Genomic DNA, 17,253 nt, shown 5'->3' with positions numbered 1-17,253 from the left:
CAGCATCCTTGGGAGGTTATTTGTATCCTCTCTTGTAAAAACAGAACTAAAGTAAGAATTTAATTGGTTCTGCCATTTCCTTATTCCCCATTATATATTCCCCTGATTCCGACTGCAAAGGACCTACTCTGGATTTCACCTATCTTTTCCTCTTGACATATTTATAAAAGCTTTTGCAGTCGGTTTTTATATTTGCCGCAAGCTTACTTTCATAATTTATTTTTGCTCTCTTGATTAATCCCTTTGTCCTCCTTTGCTGCATCTTGAACTACTCCCAGTCTTCGGTTGCGGTACTTTTTTTGGCCAATTGATATGCTCTCTCTTTGGACCCAATGCTGTCTCTAATTTCCCTTGTCATCCACGGTTGAGTCACCTTTTTTGGTTTATTTTTATGCCCAACCGGTATAAACGATTTTTGCAATTTCTCCATTAGATCTGTGAATGCTTTCCATTGTCTATCCACAGTCAACTCCCCCATAAACACCACCCAATCAATCTTACTCAACTCCCGTCTCATACCATCATAATTCCCTTTATTTAAATTCAGGACCTTAGTCTCGGTTTTAATTTCATCATTCTCCATGTCGAGTGAGAATTCGATCATATTGTGATCGCTCCTACCCAAAGGGCCTTGTACAACAAGATTGTTGATTAGCCCCTTATCATTACATAATACCCAATCTAAAATGGCCTGCTCCCGAGTTGGTTCCTCAACATATTGGTCTAGATAACCGTCTTAGTTATGGTTGTCGGTGTCCTCTGCAGGCATTGTGAGAGGTGAATGTGGACCGGTGATGCTCTCCGTAGTTGTGGGGTGCGGTGTGCAGTGGTTAGCGACATCTGTAGGGCGACCTGGTCAGCACCTGTGTTGACCACGTTGTCATCGTTGGGGTCTGGGAGGGCATTGGTGATGGCGGTGTCCGCACCTGTCCGGCTGAAGATGCCGGCATCGCATGGGTGGGTGAGGCATGGCTGGCCTTCTTCCCTGGCTGCTCTTGTTGCACCGGGGGAAGTGACGTCATGCAGCTGGCTGTCGGTGAGGGTGATGTCATCACAGCCGGCGGACGTGATGTAATTTCGTAGACCAGAAGTGATGCGTAGAGAGGCGATGCTGGCAAGAGCGAGGGCTAGTCCGTGCACATGGCACGCATGCAGAAATCGTTGCCGGCGAGGCCAGAAGTTGGGGTGCCAGGGTTGGGAAGGCCGGAAGCAATGGCGTCACCCGGAAATCGCACGTGGTGGGGACACTGAGGGGCGGGGGGGGGGAGGTTGTTGAGGGCTGCTGAGCTGCCGGCTGGCATTGAGAGGCATACTTTGGTGAAATGGCCTTTCTTCCCACATTTTGAACAATACTGTTTTTTGACTGGGCAGTTTTGGTGCGATCGACGATCAGACCCACACCGGGACCCACAGTACTTACAAGGGTGCCCGCAGCAGTGATGTTTTCTTCCCCAGCTTGATCTAGGGCCACAGCACCCGAATGTGCTGACCACGCAGAGGCCTGAGGAAGCCTGGAATCTAAGGCTTCGGTGTGCAGGGCTGCTGCATCCAGGGTTTGAACTACCTCCACTGTTTTGGCCAGGGAGTAGATATTATCCGCCAGCAGCTTCTGCCTGATGCCCCTCGCATGTAGCCCTCGGACATAGGCATCTCTGATCACCCTCTCGACCTCCCTTTTATTTATCCTGGGTTCAGCCAGACAAGGTCGGGCCAACTCACGCACGGCTCCCAGGTAAGACTCCCAGGTAGTTGGCCACGGATACCTTGCAAAGACCACATTCGTGGGAGGTTTATACATGGTCTCGAGGGTGTTCATTGCTTCTGAGAGCCCGGTGCAGTCTTTGAGTGCCTGGAAGTCTCAGGGACCCAGCTTTGATCGGAGTAAGATGAGCCTCTTTTGATCGGAGTCCAGGATGTCGTCGGCGTGAGTCTCGATGATCGCTTTGACCTTGTGCTTCCAGATCTCGGTGTGTTTGTGCTTCTGGGTGACGCAGGTCAATTTTGAGGTTCCCAGCACTCAGGAGTTTTTCCATAGCAACTTTACGAACTTATGTCGAATAAATTGTGGTGTGCTGTCAGTCAGAAGCAAGCACACAAAACCAAAAGACTGTACGTACAACAAGCTTTATTCGACATAAACTTCCACAGATCAAGCTGTGAGAAGAGCTGTTGTAAACTCTGAGAGTGTCTGTGAAGGGCCGGCTCAGGCTTATATCCTGAGGGTGATTGGCACCTGACCGAGTGAGGCTTGGTCTATTCAGGTTGGCTGATTGACAGCTGGCCAGGTCTTGTCTTGTCCTCGTGCTCTTCTTCAGGTACAGAGGTTTCCCCCTGCAGTAGGCCAGTGGTGTACCATCACAGAGGGATAGATAGAGTTGATGTGGATAGGCTTTTTCTATTGAGAATAGGAGAGATTGAAACAGAAAGCATTAAGGGACAAACGTTTAGAAGTAACATGAGGGGGAACTTCTTTACTCAGCGAGTGGTAGCTGTGTAGAATGAGATTTTGGGAGAAGTAGTGGCGGCAGGGTCAATTTTGTCATTCAAGGAAAAATTGGATAGGTATGTGGGTGGGAGGGAAATGGAGGGTTATGGGCAGGGTTCAGGTAGGAAGGACTAGAGGAGAGTACTTAGTTCGGTGCGGACTAGAAGGGCTGAAATGGCCTGTTTCCTTGCTGTAACTGTTATATAGTTATAACAGTTGTTTAGTGTCCCACCATTGAGGTTTTATGTTGTGTCAAAAAGAAAGGGATTATGGATCCCCAAACTCATTCCATGCACAAAATTAAATTAGGGGAAAAGACTACACCAATATTCATTCACTGTGGCCACACAGTGAGCAAGAATAGATAGATACATTAGTCCCAGTAGTGAAATGGAGTCATAATGTTTTCCATTTTGGTTACAGCCAGTGCATTAGATCATCAAATTGGGCAAGGACTATTGATTCACTAAGTCTTGAGAGCAGCAAATTTGTGCTTGTAACAGTGGGATGGCAGCTTTATTGGATAGAAAGGATTGAGTGGATCAGGCCTGTATTTGAATTTAGAAGAATGTGAAATTATTTTGAGACATGTACAATTCTAATGGAGCTTAATATATTGTTTCAGCCGAAGGGTAAATTATCTGTGGAAACCGTCTACCCAAAAGTCCATTGAGACACATTAACTGAGAATAGTCAAAGTGAAAATTGAGTGATTTTTAAATTTAAGGATTCTGGATAAGTGCAGGAAAGTGGAGCTTAGATGAATAGTAAGCAACAATCTTAGTGCCATAGAACCATCAAACACTACAGCACAGAAACAGGCCCTATGGCTCATCTAGTCCATGACAAACTATTTATTTGACATGGTCCCATTGACCTACACCTGAAGCACACCCCTCCATTTATTTTGTTGCATAGCAACATAGAAGTGCAGGGGGCTAATTGACCTGGCCCTGCTTCTTTTTCTTATGATTTTAGAAGTTTGCATTAATATGAGGGAAAGACTGGAACTCTTTGTTCCCTGGAGGAATTCAGTGGGTCAAGCAGCATCAACAGGTACCAGAGTTAGCATAGCCATTAGCATAATGCTGTTAAGGTACCAACGTCCAAGGTTCAAATTCTTCACTGTCTAAGTTTTTATGTTCTCCCCATGTCTGCTTGGGTTTCATCCAGGTACTCTAATTTCCTCTGACCCTTCAAAAAAATGTACAGGGGTTGTAAGTCAATTGGGTGTATTTGGGAGGCACTGGCTCTTGGGCCAGAAGAACCTGTTACTACCATGATGTATGCCTAAAAAAAAAGTCAACTCTTTCAGTTAGAACCCTTCATCAGGACCAAAAGTGCAGAAGAGAGATAGCTGATATAATATCGACAGGTTTGGAAGGGGAATGGGCAGGGTCAGTAAGTATCGCTGATCTATGGAGGGATGAAGGATGAAGGGTTGTCATCCTATTGCACAAGTACAACCTGACGAAACGCCCAAATTCACAACCAGACATAGCACATATACAGACCAACAATACTCATGCAGGACAAATATTCTTAGATACAAATAAATAAATATTGTTTTGTCAATATGAGATCCTTGGATGGTTAGTGCAAGCAGTTCCTTTGGTTGTTCAGCATTCTTATTGCCTGTAGGAAGAAGCTGTTCCTCAGCCTGGTGGTGGTGGCTCTGTTACTCCTGTATCTTTTCCCTGATGGGAGCAGCTGAAAGATGATTCGTGTGGGGTGGAAGAGGTCCTCGATGATTTTGAATGCCCTCTTGACACAACAATCTTGGTAGATCACGTTGGGGAGGAAAACTCCAGTGATCCTCCCTGCCATTCTTATGGTCCTGTGGATTGACCTCTGATCCATTTCACTGCAGCAACTGTTCCACACTGTGATGCAGCCGGTCATTTGGAGCTCCTGTAGAAAGTTTACATAATGCTGCCTTCTCAGGAAGTGCAGTCGCTGTTGCGCCTTCCTGACAATTGAGGAGATATTGAGTGTCCACGATAGGTCTCTAGTAAGTGAACTCCAAGGAACTTGGTGCCCTCCACTGAAGAGGATGTGCAGTGGATGTTGCTCATTCTTGGTCCTGAAGTCTATGATCATTTCCTTTGCCTTGTTCACATTCAGACTCAGGTTGTTACTTTTGCACCATACCAGGAGATTTTCTACCACTTCTCTGTGAAAAAGGGAGAGAGAGGGAGGATGAAAGATATAGATAAAGGCTGCTAATGCTGCAGTCTGGTAAGAATAAAAGGTGATGATAGCTGGGAAGATAGACTTGTTGCCCAAAGTTGGAAAACATTATTATAATTGACTACAGACTGTCCAGGCAGAATATGAAGTCTTGTACCTTTTGTTTGCTGTGAATCTCACTCTGGAAGTAGAGAATACTAAGAATGGACAAGTCAGAGTAGAAATGGGTGGGGGAGTTTAAATGGCAGCAACCATGAGCACAGGGTAAATATTGTAAACGGAGCATAGATACACTGCAAAACTGTCCCCAAGCATTTGGTCTCAACAAAGTGGAGACTGCATTAGGAGCTTCAAATGCAGTAGATGAGGCTAAAGGACGTACATGTTTCAGTTATTTATCTTTATCTTTGCTATATAAAGTACCCTGTTTGACCTGCTAAGTTTCTTCAGCATTGTGTTTTTTCTTCAACCATGGTGGCTGCAGACCTACGTGTTTTACTTCTCACCTGGAAGGGCTGTATAGGATCTTGGATAGTGGAAGGGCAATGAATACCCTCTCTCTTCCCACCTCCTTCTGTTCTTTCTCCCTGTCCCTATCCCTCTTTGAGTTCATCTGGCACTGTCTATACTTCTCTAACAGCTCTTCCCTCACAGCTCATTATACCACTACTAACACTTGTTATCAGATTGCCGCACTAGCAGTTTTTGACTGAAATGCTTCAACCCTCCCTGGTTCACCAATACACAATCTTTACTCTACTCACTTAGTCTTGTTGAAGGGCTGTCCTGAAACGTTGACCATTTTCTTTCTCCCACTTATGCTACTTAAACTGCAGAGTTCCTCCAGTAGATTGTTGCTCCAGATTCCACCATCTGCAATCTCTTGTGTGTTTCTGACTCTTTGTTCCTGATTCATTGTTTAGAAGGATTTAAATGTATTCAATAATCACTCCTCAAGATAACTCAGGAGACTGGCTTTAGTATACTCTGTTCTTTCTGTCCCGTTGCAGGTTTGAAGGGCTTGATGATTGCCGTAATGATCGCTGTGCTCATGTCCTCCCTCACTTCCATCTTCAACAGCTCGAGCACATTATTTACAATGGACATCTGGCGCCACCTCCGTCCCCACTGCTCTGAGTGGGAGCTCATGGTTGTTGGGAGGTAGGAACAAGTAGAGTTACTTATTGTGGGTCAGCTCAAAATAAAGTTAAGCTCAATGGTGTGACACACAAAATTTTTCAGAGACTGTGATTGTACCAAAACACAAAAAAACTGGAGGAACTCAGCAGGTCACACAACATCCATGAGAGGTAAAGAAATCACCATTTCAGGTGTGAACCCTTCTTCAAGGGATGAGCAAAAAGCAGATAGACACCTGAATAAAAAGACTGGGGGAGGAGGCAAGAAAGGGCAAGGGGAGGAGAACAGAGATAGGAGGACAGGAGAGGAGACGTGAGAATTGACAAGGTGGGGGGGAGGGTTGACTCTGTAAATGCAGAGTTGGAGGAAAGGGGAAAGGGAAACAATGGGGCAGGTGGGTTTTGGGGAGGGGGATAATGGAAATTGGAAAAGTTGATTCTCATGCCACTTTGTTTGAGGGTGCCCAGACAGATTATGAGGTATTGATCCTCCATTTTGCAGGTGATCTCTATTGGCATGAGACCATGGACAGATGTGTCGGCATGGGAATGGGACAGGGAATTGAAATAGGTTACAACTGGGAGATACCTGCTATTGTGGCAGACAGAGTGAAAGTGGTCAATGAAGTGATCTCTGCCTCTTCATCCAGGTCATTTATAAAAATCACAAAGAGCAGGGGTCCCAGAACAGATCCCTGCAGCACTCCACTAGTCACCGACCTCCAGGAAGCACACTACTACTGCTACTGCTCTCTCCTTTCTTCCTACAAGCCAAATTTTTATACATGCAGCCAAGGTTTCATTGATCCCATGCCTCATGACTTTCTGGATGAGCCTCTTATGGGGGATCTTGTCAAATACCTTGCTTCCATGTAGACCACATCTACTGCCCTACAATCATCAATTTATTTTATTACCTCCTCAAAAAACTCAATTAGATTTATGATGCACGATTTTCCCTTCACAAAGCCATGCTGACTATCCTTGAATAGATTGTACTTCTCCAAATGCTCATAGGTCCTACCTTAAGAATCTTCTCCATTAGTTTGTACACCACTGACGTAATATAATTCCCAGGATTCTCTTTATTACCATTTTTAAACAAGGGGACTATATTTTCCATTCTCCAATCCTCCAGCACCTCCCCTGCGGCCCAGAGGATTCAAACATCATAGCTACTGCCCCAGTTATCTCTTCCCTTACTTCCCACAGCAGCCTCAGGGACTTATCAATCTTGATGTTTTTAAGAATATCGAACACTTTGGCTTCCTTAATATTTACTTGTCCAGCTCACAGGCCCATTCAGTATCGGCTTCACCGTGATCAAGGTCCTTTTCTCTTTTGAATTCTGACACAATGTATTCATTTAGGACATTCCCAACCTCCTCTGCCTCCAGGGACATGTTGCCTCTCTTATCATTTAGCAGCCCCACCTTTATTCTCATCATCCTTCCGTTGTTCACATACACATAGAATAGCTTGGGGTTCTAAAACACAACACAACATAAAACACAACATAATCTGTCACACTGTTAATATCCTTTTTCATAGCTATGTTGAAGCTCAAGGAGTGTTGTCTCTCTCACCATAATGCTCCCCACCAAGAGGTCGGCCGCCTGACCAGAATCAGATCCAGTCTGGGCCTCTCCTCTAGTCCACATACTGTGTCAGGAATCCTTCTGTACACCACTGACAAATTCAGCCCCATCTATCCCTCTTGCAATCAGTAGGTTCCAGTCAATATTAGGGAAGTTGACATAACCCATAACTACAACCCTCTATTTCCCGGACCATTCCAAAATCTGCCTGCTTATCTGTTCCATGGCTATTGGTATCCAGAGGGTTATTTGGGGGCCTATAGACTACTCCCAGCACAGTAATAGCTCCCTTCCTGTTTCTGACTTACACCCACTCCGACTCAGTGAACACTCATTCTGCAGCGACCTCCCTTTCTATAGCTGTGATATTATCCCTGACCAGTGTACCCTCTTCCTCCCATCCTATTCTTTTTTTAAAATACCTAAACCCAAGTACCTCCATCAGTCAATCTTTCCCTCCCACCAATTTTCAGTAATAGTCACAACATCATAGTTCCATGTACTGATCCATGCTCTAAGTTCATCCCTTTTATTCCTAGGCACATCAGGGTTTAACTAGCTACCTTTATGTTTTTCCCCCTGCCTGTCCTTCCTCACTAATTCAGAGCACATAGTCTCATGCTTTTGTCCTTTTACCCTAATCTCTGCCCTCACATTCTGGTTCCCACTGCCCTACCAAACTAGCTTAAACCCTCCACAAAAGCTCTAGCAAACCTGCCCACCAGAATATTTGTCCTCCTCCAGTTCAGGTGCACCCCATCCTTTGTCCACGTCTGCTGCAGGCTCGTTGGTGACTGACGTCCGATGCGGGACAGGCAGGTACGGTTGCAGCGGTTGCAAGGGAAAATCGGTTGGTTGGGGTTGGGTGTTGGGTTTTTCCTCCTTTGTCTTTTGTCAGTGAGGTGGGCTCTGCGGTCTTCTTCAAAGGAGGTTGCTGTCCGCTGAACTGTGAGGTGCCAAGATGAACGGTTGGAGGCGATATCAGCCCACTGGCGATGGTCAATGTGGCAGGCACCAAGAGATTTCTTTAAGCAGTCTTTGTACCTCTTCTTTGGTGCACCTCTGTCTCGGTGGCCAGTGGAGAGCTCGCCATAGAACACGATCTTGGGAAGGCAATGGTCCTCCATTCTGGAGACGTGACCCACCCAGTGCAGTTGGGTCTTCAGCAGCATGCTTGCGGACTCTGCCAGCTTGAGTACTTCGATGTTGGTGATGAAGTCATTCCAATGAATGTTGAGGATGGAGCAGAGACAGCGCTGTAGGTGATGCCGGTAGAGGACCCATGATTCAGAGCTGAACAGGAGCGTGGGTATGACAATGGCTCTGTACACGCTGATCTTCGTCTGTTTCTTCAGGTGGTTGTTTTTCCAGACTCTTTTGTGTAGTCTTCCAAAGGCGCTATTTGCCTTGGCGAGTCTGTTGTCTGTCTCTTTGTCGATCCTTGCATCAGATGAAATGGTGCAGCTGAGGTAGGTAAACTGGTTGACCGTTTTGAGTTCAGTGTGCCCGATGGAGATGTGGGGGGGGGGGGGGCTGGCTAATGGAGGACCTCAGTTTTCTTCAGGCTGACTTCCAGGTCAAACATTTTGGCAGTTTCCGCAAAACAGGACGTCATGTGGTGGAGATCTGGCTCTGAATGGGCAACTAAAGCAGCATCGTCTGCAAAGAGTAGTTCACGGACAAGTTGCTCTTATGTCTTGGTGTGAGCTTACAGATGCCACAGATTGAAGAGACTGCCATCCGTGCGGTACCGGATGTAAACACCGTCTTCACTGTTGAGGTCTTTATTGGCTTGTTTTAGCATCATGCTGAAGAAGATAGTAAAGAGGGTTGGTGGGAGGACGCAGCCTTGCTTCACACCGTTGTCAATGGAGAAGGGTTCGGAGAGCTCATTGCTGTATCTGACCCGACCTTGTTGGTTTTCGTGCAGTTGGATAACCATGTTGAGGAACTTGGGGAGGCAACTACAGTCCCAGACAACTTAATCTCTCCTCTTAGGCTAATCCCTTATCTCTGAAATCAACTGGTGCACCGCTTCCAAAGCAAGTACATCCTTCCTCAAGTAAGGAGGCCAGAATTGCACATTTTACTCCATATGCAGCCTCACCAGTACTTGTATAGTTGCAGCATAACCACCCTGCTTCTAAATTCAATCCATCGACCCATGAAGGTTAACATTTCATTTGCCTTCTTGATAGGCTGCTGCACCTGCACTCACTGAACCTATCTGTATCTTTCTGCAGACTCTCTGTATCCTCTGGTCAATTTGCTTTTCCACTCAATTTAGTGTCATTACCAAACTTAGATACACCACACTCTGTCCCCACTTCCAGATCATTAATTATACTTCATCAACATCAGCAGAAATGGATGCAGCACTCAAGCCAGAGCAGCTGATAATCGACCAGTCTGCCCTGAGGGCCAGAGAAATTTTCAACCACTGGATTGCTTGTTTTGATTACTACATGGCTTGAAACAACGTAGTTGATGAGGCGATACAGTGAGGCCACCTGAAATCCCTGCTGGGTGAGGTCCCTTTTGCCATAACACAAGGAGCTACAACTCTGGCTATAGCCCGGGAACGTCTGACTGTTTACTATGCGGCGCCACGGAAGGTGGTGCTTGCTCGACACCAGTTGCTGTCTAGATGTCAGAAACCCGGGGAAAGTGATGCTGCCTATGCAAATAGCCCTCAACTCACTGGCAAACGAATGTGATGTCAGGGCAGTCAATGTGCAACAACACCACAATGCCTTGAAGCTGGATGCTTTTGTCAACGGAATCGACTCCAGTTACATCCATCAGAGGCTGCTGGAGACAGAGCCCTTAACCTACGACCAGGCAGTCACTCTACCCAAAATACTGAGAAGTGCTATGCAGTCCAGTGAAATAATAGAAACCGAAAGGGAAACATCCTGGAGTGTTGGAACCCCGAAGGAAAGAAAAGGGCGAATCTCTGGCAAATGCTACTTCTGTGGTAACAGCTGGCACCCCAAACAGAAGTGCCCGGCTCAATTTGTTACCTGCAGCTATTGTGGGAAACTTGACCACTTCGCTAAAGCGTGTAAGGTGAAAAGTACTCCCACTGATAAGAAGAAGAAAAGAAGCACCAAGAAAATTCGTCCTGGGGCTGTAGGAATGAAAGACAACTGTGAAAAGGATGAATCTTCAGACGAGCCGACTGAATTGACTTCAAGCTTGGGAAATGTTACAGACTGGAACGGTTGACTATGAACGAGGAGGTGAATGGTGAGACTCTCGATTGCCTAATAGACTCAGGGAGTACTGACAAAAATTTGCGGAGATATCGATGGCTTGTAGTGAACTTACAAAAACTGTACGGGACAAGTGGAAAGTTACTTTAAATTTGCAGGGACATTGCCTTGCTGATGTTTGGCTTTTTGTAATGCCTGAGCTCTGCACTCCTGTGTTACTGGGGTTGGATATTCAATCTCAGATGAAAAGTGTAGTGTTAAATTTCGATGGGCCACTACCCACACTTACCATCCCCCACACTAGTTACTGCGGTTTGTCCACATTAAAGATTAAAGCTCCCTCCCTTTTCAGTGATTTATCCCGAGTGTCGGCCGATTGCCACTAAGAGCTGTTCTTACAGCAAAGAGGATCCTGAGTTTATCAAAGCTGAGACCCAGAGATTGCTTAAAGACAGAGTAATTGAACCCAGTAAGAGTCTGTGGTGAGCCCAGGTGGTAGTTGTGAAAATTCACACTAAGAAACGACTGGCTATTGACTACAGCCAGACAATCCTGGATGCCTACCCCCTGCTACGCATCAATGAAATGATTAATCAGATAGCGCAATACAAAGTGTACTCCACTATCGACCTCAAAGCAGTTTACCACCAAATTCCCATTAAAAAAAAAAGGAACAACCCTTTTTATTGATATTACTCAATATCAATTCCCCCTTTGTGGTAAATCTCTGCTAAGCTGTCTGTCTTCCCTTTGGCTAGCTTTGCTGTACTAACATTGACTGTGTATTATCTCTACTATTAAAGACACTCCCCTTAGGTATAACTGTGTATGCACCTATTGTCTTTCAATATTGTACCATTAGTTTCTGCTAATAAAAGCCATGATTATTGTTTGACCACATCATCTTTGTCTACTTCATCAGCTGGCACTTAACCCTTCTCTTACATTTCAATAAGATCAGATTTCTCCTTCCAATCTTCCAAGGGATAAATTTTCACTTTCACCATCCTTGTCTGCTTTATATAATTATAAACACTTTTACTGTCTGCTTTTATATTTTGTGCTCATCTCTTTTCACCTTCCTTCTCTTTATTGCTCGCTTGATAGTTCTTCATTGCTTTGTAAAATTTTCATAATCTTCGTAGCAACTTTGTAAGAATGAGCATCTATCTAGCTATTTATTTATTTAGTCATACAGACCTATAATAGGCTATTTCAGACTATGAGTCCATGCCACCCAATTTACACCCCATTAACCTACACCCCCGGTACATTTTGGACAGTGGAAGGAAACTGGAGCCCCAGGAAAAAAAACCTTCGCAGACACATGGAGAATGTATAAACTCCTTACTGACAGTGTGGGATTCAAACCCCGGTCTGGTCCTGATCACTGGTGCTGTAAAGGCATTGCACTAACCACTACACCATCCATGCCACCATTTATTTCCTACACACAACTCCCACCAGATGCTTCCCTTTATTTCCTTCGATATCAAAGGCTGGTTGTCCCCACCCTTACTGTCCTTGCTTTTAACTGGAATATACTTCTGATGAGTACCATGAAAAATCTCTTTAAAAGTCTTTCACTGTTCCTCAACTGTCCCTCCATATAACCTGCATTCCCAGTTTACCCTCATCCTCTTGTAGTTTCCCATGTTTAGGCATAATACATTGGATTTTGATTGTACCCTCCATTTGTCATACTATGATCACTCTTTCCAAGAAAATCCCTACAAGATCAGTAATTTTACTTGTTTTATTCATTGTACAGGACCAGATCCAAGATAGCATGCTCCCTTATTCAAGAAAAGTATGGATATATTCTAAGAAGTCCTCCTCAATGTTGCCTTGACCAAACTGATTCACCATGTCTTACATTGCATGTTAAACTCCCTCACAATAACTGTTGTTCCATCCTTACATTCCTCTGACATTTCTTGGTTTATTGCCTGTGCAACTGTAATATTGGGTGGTCTACACACATCTCCCACCAGTGATTTTTATTTCCCTTTACTATTCCTAATCTCTACCCAAATGGATTTAACATTTTACTCCTTAGATCATACATCATCATCATCTGATCTCATCCTTAACTAAGAGCACTACCCCATCTTGACCCACCTTTAATCTGTGAACATTTATTGACTATCTATTTTTAGTGTAATCTGTTTTCCATTTAATTTAATGTGCTGTATTAAAAACACAGAAATGCTGGAGTAACACAGCAGGTACTCATTTGGGAAGGTTCAGTCTTGGATCTACTGTTGGGGAATGAAATAGGGCAGGTGACTGAGGTGTGTGTTGGGGAGCACTTTGGATCCAGTGATCATGGTACCATTAGTTTCAACATAATTATGGAAAGGGATGTCTGGTCCAACGACTAAGGTTTTTGAATGGGGGAATGCCAGATTTGATGAAATGAGAAGGGATTTGCAGGGAGTGGTTTGGGATGATTTGTTTTTTGCGAAGGAGATAGAAGAGAATTGAAGGGCATTTAAAGGTGAGATTTTGAGGGTGCAGAATTTTAATGTTCCTGTTAGAATAAAAGGCAAGGCCAAATGTTCAAGAGAACCATGGTTTTCAAGAGAGATTAGGAAGTCGGTTTGAGATAAAAGGGAGGCCTACATTAAATATAGGAAGCAAGGAGTGGACAAGATGCTTGGAAGATACATGGATTGTAGAAAGAAGCTTAAGAAGGAAATTAGGATAGTGAAAAGAAGTTACGAGGTGGCTATAGCAAACAGGGTGAAAGTAAATCCGAAGGTTTTTTACAAATATGTGAATAGCAAAAGGAGAGTGAAGGATAGAATTGGTCCACTAGAGAATTGGAGTGGACGAATGTGTGAGGAGCCAAATGAGATGGGGAAGATATTGAATGAGTTCTTCTCGTCGGTATTCACTAGGAAAAAGGATATGGAATTGTGTAGAATAAGTGAGCCAAGAAGGGTAATTATGGAAAACATAGGGATTAGTAAAGAGTGGGTGATGGAACTTCTAAGGCATATAAAGATGGATAATTCTCCGGGTCCCGGCGGGATTTTCTCCAGGACCTTGAAGAAGGTGTGGTGCTGCGGGATTGGTGTGTTGCAAACGTGGTTCCTCTGTATAAAAAGGGGTCCAGGTGTAGGCCCAGCAATCATCAGCCAGTAAGTTTGACATCGGTGGTTGGTAAACTAGTGGAAAGTATTCTTAGAGATAATATTGTTATGGAGTCCATTGGACCCCAAAAACCAGCAGCATTAGATATGCACCACAACACGGTTACTTAAACAAAAGTTGTTTTTAATTATAATTGAACAAGAAAACAGAATTAAACTTTAACTTATTACTTAACCTATCTAACCTACTTAATCCCACCCCCCCCCCCTAATACTAAGCGCAGGTGTGTGTAATGTATATTTAAGATTATAAAAGTTATTTGGATCACAGTCCAAATAAGTCTCAGCTTTGATAAAATCAGGATCCTCTTTGCTGTAATTCTTGTTCTGTGCACAGAAGTTAGCATTAACAAAGTTCACCAGTTTTTGCTGCTTAACAGGCAAATGGTTACCACTCAGGAGGGTTCTTGCTGGTTTTGAGAGAGAGATTCCTTTTCCTTTCAAATCAGCCTTGCTGACAAAACTCACCCCCTTCAGGGTTCTCCAGATGATCCTCTTTCTTTCAGGTTACCTTTCAGATGGCCAATCTCCTCCTTTGACCAGGCAACCTTCCAAAGTTTGCCAGCTTGTCCTTCTGGAACTGATTTCTGTCTCTCCTCTCTGTTTCACTCCCTCCCTCTCTGAGAGCAAAACTGTTCTCTGCTGTCTGCAAAGATCACATTCCCAGACAAGCTGTGTGCTGTTACTTTGTTGCTTCCTGCAAAAAGCATTTTGCAAAAGTCCTGCAAAGATTCTATGTTTGTGTGCAACCTGCTCCAACAATTCCTCCCAAACCACCTTTAAATACTCTGTCACAATATGTATAAGTATCTAGAGGACACCCAACATAGGTTTGTGAGGGGAAGGTCATGTTTGACAAATCTTGTTGAATTTTTTGAGGAAGTGACTAGAAAGGTATCTGGATTTCAGTAAGGCTTTCGATAAGGTTCCACATGGAAGGATGGTGATGAAGGTTCAGGCACTAGGGATTAATGCTGAGATAGTCAGATGGGTTCAATGGTGGCTAGAAGATAGGTGCCAGAGAGTCATGGTGGATAACTGTCTGTCTGGATGGAGGCCAGTAATGAGCAGAGTGCCTCAGGAATCAGTGTTGGGTCCCTTGTTGTTCGTTTACATTAATGATTTGGTTGATGGAGTGGTAAATTATGGGAGTAAATATGCAGACAATACAAAAATAGGGGGATTTGTGGATAGTGAGGATGGTTTACGGAGACTGCAGAAGGATTTGGACTGCTTAGAAAAGTGGGCTGAAAGGTGACAGATGAAGTTTAATGTAGACAAGTGTGAAGTGCTTCATTTTGGGAAGAATAATCAAAACAGGACATATGCAGTGAAGGGAAGGGAATTGAGGAATGCGAGAAACAGAGAGATCTACATTCCTATGTAGATAGGGTGGTGAAGAAGGTGTATGGTATGCTGGCCTTTATAAGTCAAAGCATAGGAATATAGTAGCTGTGAGGTCATGTTGAGACTATTCAAGGCATTGGAATATTGTGTGCAGTTCTGGTCCCCAAATTATAGGAAGGATATCAACAAGGTAGAGAGGGTGCAGAGAAGATTTACTAAAATTTTGCCTGGATTGCAGTATCTAGAATACAAAGAAAGATTGAGTAGACTGGGTCTTTATTCATTGGGGTGTAGAAGGTTGAAGAGGGATTTGATAGAGGTATTTAAAATTATGATGGGAATTAATAGAGTAGATGTGAATAGGCTCTTCCCCTTGAGGGTAGGTGAGATTGGAATAAGTTAAGGCTTAGGGGGCAAAATAGAGGTACATAAGAGGAAGCTTCTTCACTCAGAGAGTGGTGGCTGAGTGGAATGACCTTTTGGAAGAGGAGGTTGCAGCAGGGTCAATTTTGTCAGTTAAGCGAAGGTTGGATGAGTGCATGGATGTGAGGGGATTGGAGGGTTATGGGCAGGGAGCAGGTAGGTGGGACTAGTGGAGTTCACTTAAATCAGAGTGGACTAGAGGGGCTGAGATGTCCTGTTTCTGTACTGTAATTTTTATATGGTTATATGGACTCGCAGCACCCATAGGAGGTCAAGATATATAACCAAAGGTTTGGGCTTGAGCCCTGTGTCTACAACAACAGTGTCTGCAGACTTAATTTCTCTTCATTATAGTATTGTTTATTTTCACAAAGTACCTGTTTGGCTGCAGCAAGACAGAACTTTGGTGCATATGTATATTGCACAATGTGTATGACAATAAACTCATGATTTCAATTGGTGGCACTGTACAGCAGGTTCACAGCTGGCATGCGGTTGAACACTGACCTACAGCAATTCAATAGTGTGAAACAGGTTTTTGGTGCTGGAATAAGTTACTTTTCTGAAGAAAACAGAAGCAGAAATTTTGAAACTGATGTTGTGGGACAGTGGGCTGTGGAGAAAACACACCACATTACCCACCTCCCATGTAAAATATTGTTGCTTAGGCTCTCATGCACAGATGAGAAGCAGATATCAAAGCAATGCTGTTAAATACAATCTCTCTTTGTTTGAGGATTTTTGTGCTGATTTTGGTGGTGGTGTCTGTCTTGTGGATTCCTCTTGTGCAAGTAAGCCAAGGTGGCAAGCTCTTCATCTATATCCAGTCCGTTACCTCCTACCTGACACCACCAATCGCAGTGGTCTTTGTGGTGGGCTGCTTTTGGAAACGAGCCAATGAGAAAGTAAGTCCCTTTCTTCTACAATTTGATAAATTCAACACAGATGAATCAGTTAAAAACACTGGAGAAACTCAGCAGGTCAAACAGTGTACTTTATATTGTAAAAACAAAGATACATAACCAATGTTTTGGCCTTGAGCCTGTATCAGAAGAACTTGCACAATTCCTCAGCATGTGAGTTAGTTGAGCCCAACTAATTGAGAGGGCTGATAAATTTCTGCATCTGGATTGGTTTTTACATTTTTTAAAATGATTGGCATTCATAGTTCTTTGGAATGAGATCCAATGGATTTGTTTCATACTTTAACCATTCAGGGGGTTCTAATCAGTCCCACAGAGGGGCATTTTCATACATAAGATGTGGTGGGTGAAGGGCTTGTTTCTGTGTTGACCAGCTCCATCCATAATAATGGTATTAAAATTCACTATATTTTTGTTAGAAAAATGTTCATTATCTTGCACTGATTATCATCAAATAGATCGATAAATTCAGAAGCATTGAAAAGTGTATCATGACTTTGAATGATCCACAAAGATCAAAGATCAAAGCTGTCGAAGTAACATTATTCAGCACCTGTGGACATTCAGAAGAGATCTGATGGGAGACTCCCTCCTGGCACAATGTCTTAGTAGATCTCCTGAACCATATAAAATACTGAGATGAAATTTCCTTAAGAACATAGATAACAGCAGTTGATTGAATGCAATCACACTGTTGGAAGGATGTGATAGCACTGCAGAGGGAATTTACCAGGTTGCAGCATTTTAATTATGTGGAGAGACTAGAGAGGTTTTC

General features: G+C 43.8%; 1 protein-coding gene across 11 annotated transcripts in view; it reads left to right on the top strand.

The window, feature by feature from the left end:
• Nucleotides 1-17,253, top strand: part of LOC138759087 (sodium/myo-inositol cotransporter 2-like) — a 251,059-nt gene that overhangs the window by 158,300 nt on the left and 75,506 nt on the right. For all 11 annotated transcript variants that reach the window (XR_011354632.1, XM_069928979.1, XM_069928981.1 and 8 more), the window contains 2 exons: nucleotides 5,686-5,836; nucleotides 16,292-16,460. Coding sequence is in view for 10 of the 11 variants with exons in the window: in XM_069928979.1 (XP_069785080.1) it covers nucleotides 5,686-5,836; nucleotides 16,292-16,460 (320 nt within the window). In the remaining variant the exon portion in view is untranslated. The remainder of the gene's footprint in view (nucleotides 1-5,685; nucleotides 5,837-16,291; nucleotides 16,461-17,253) is intronic.

Source organism: Narcine bancroftii, chromosome 3 (genome assembly GCF_036971445.1).
Source record: "Narcine bancroftii isolate sNarBan1 chromosome 3, sNarBan1.hap1, whole genome shotgun sequence".
NCBI lineage: Eukaryota > Metazoa > Chordata > Chondrichthyes > Torpediniformes > Narcinidae > Narcine > Narcine bancroftii.
The sequence above is the reverse complement of the archived record's forward strand: the minus strand, read 5'-3'. Positions and strand labels throughout refer to the sequence as shown.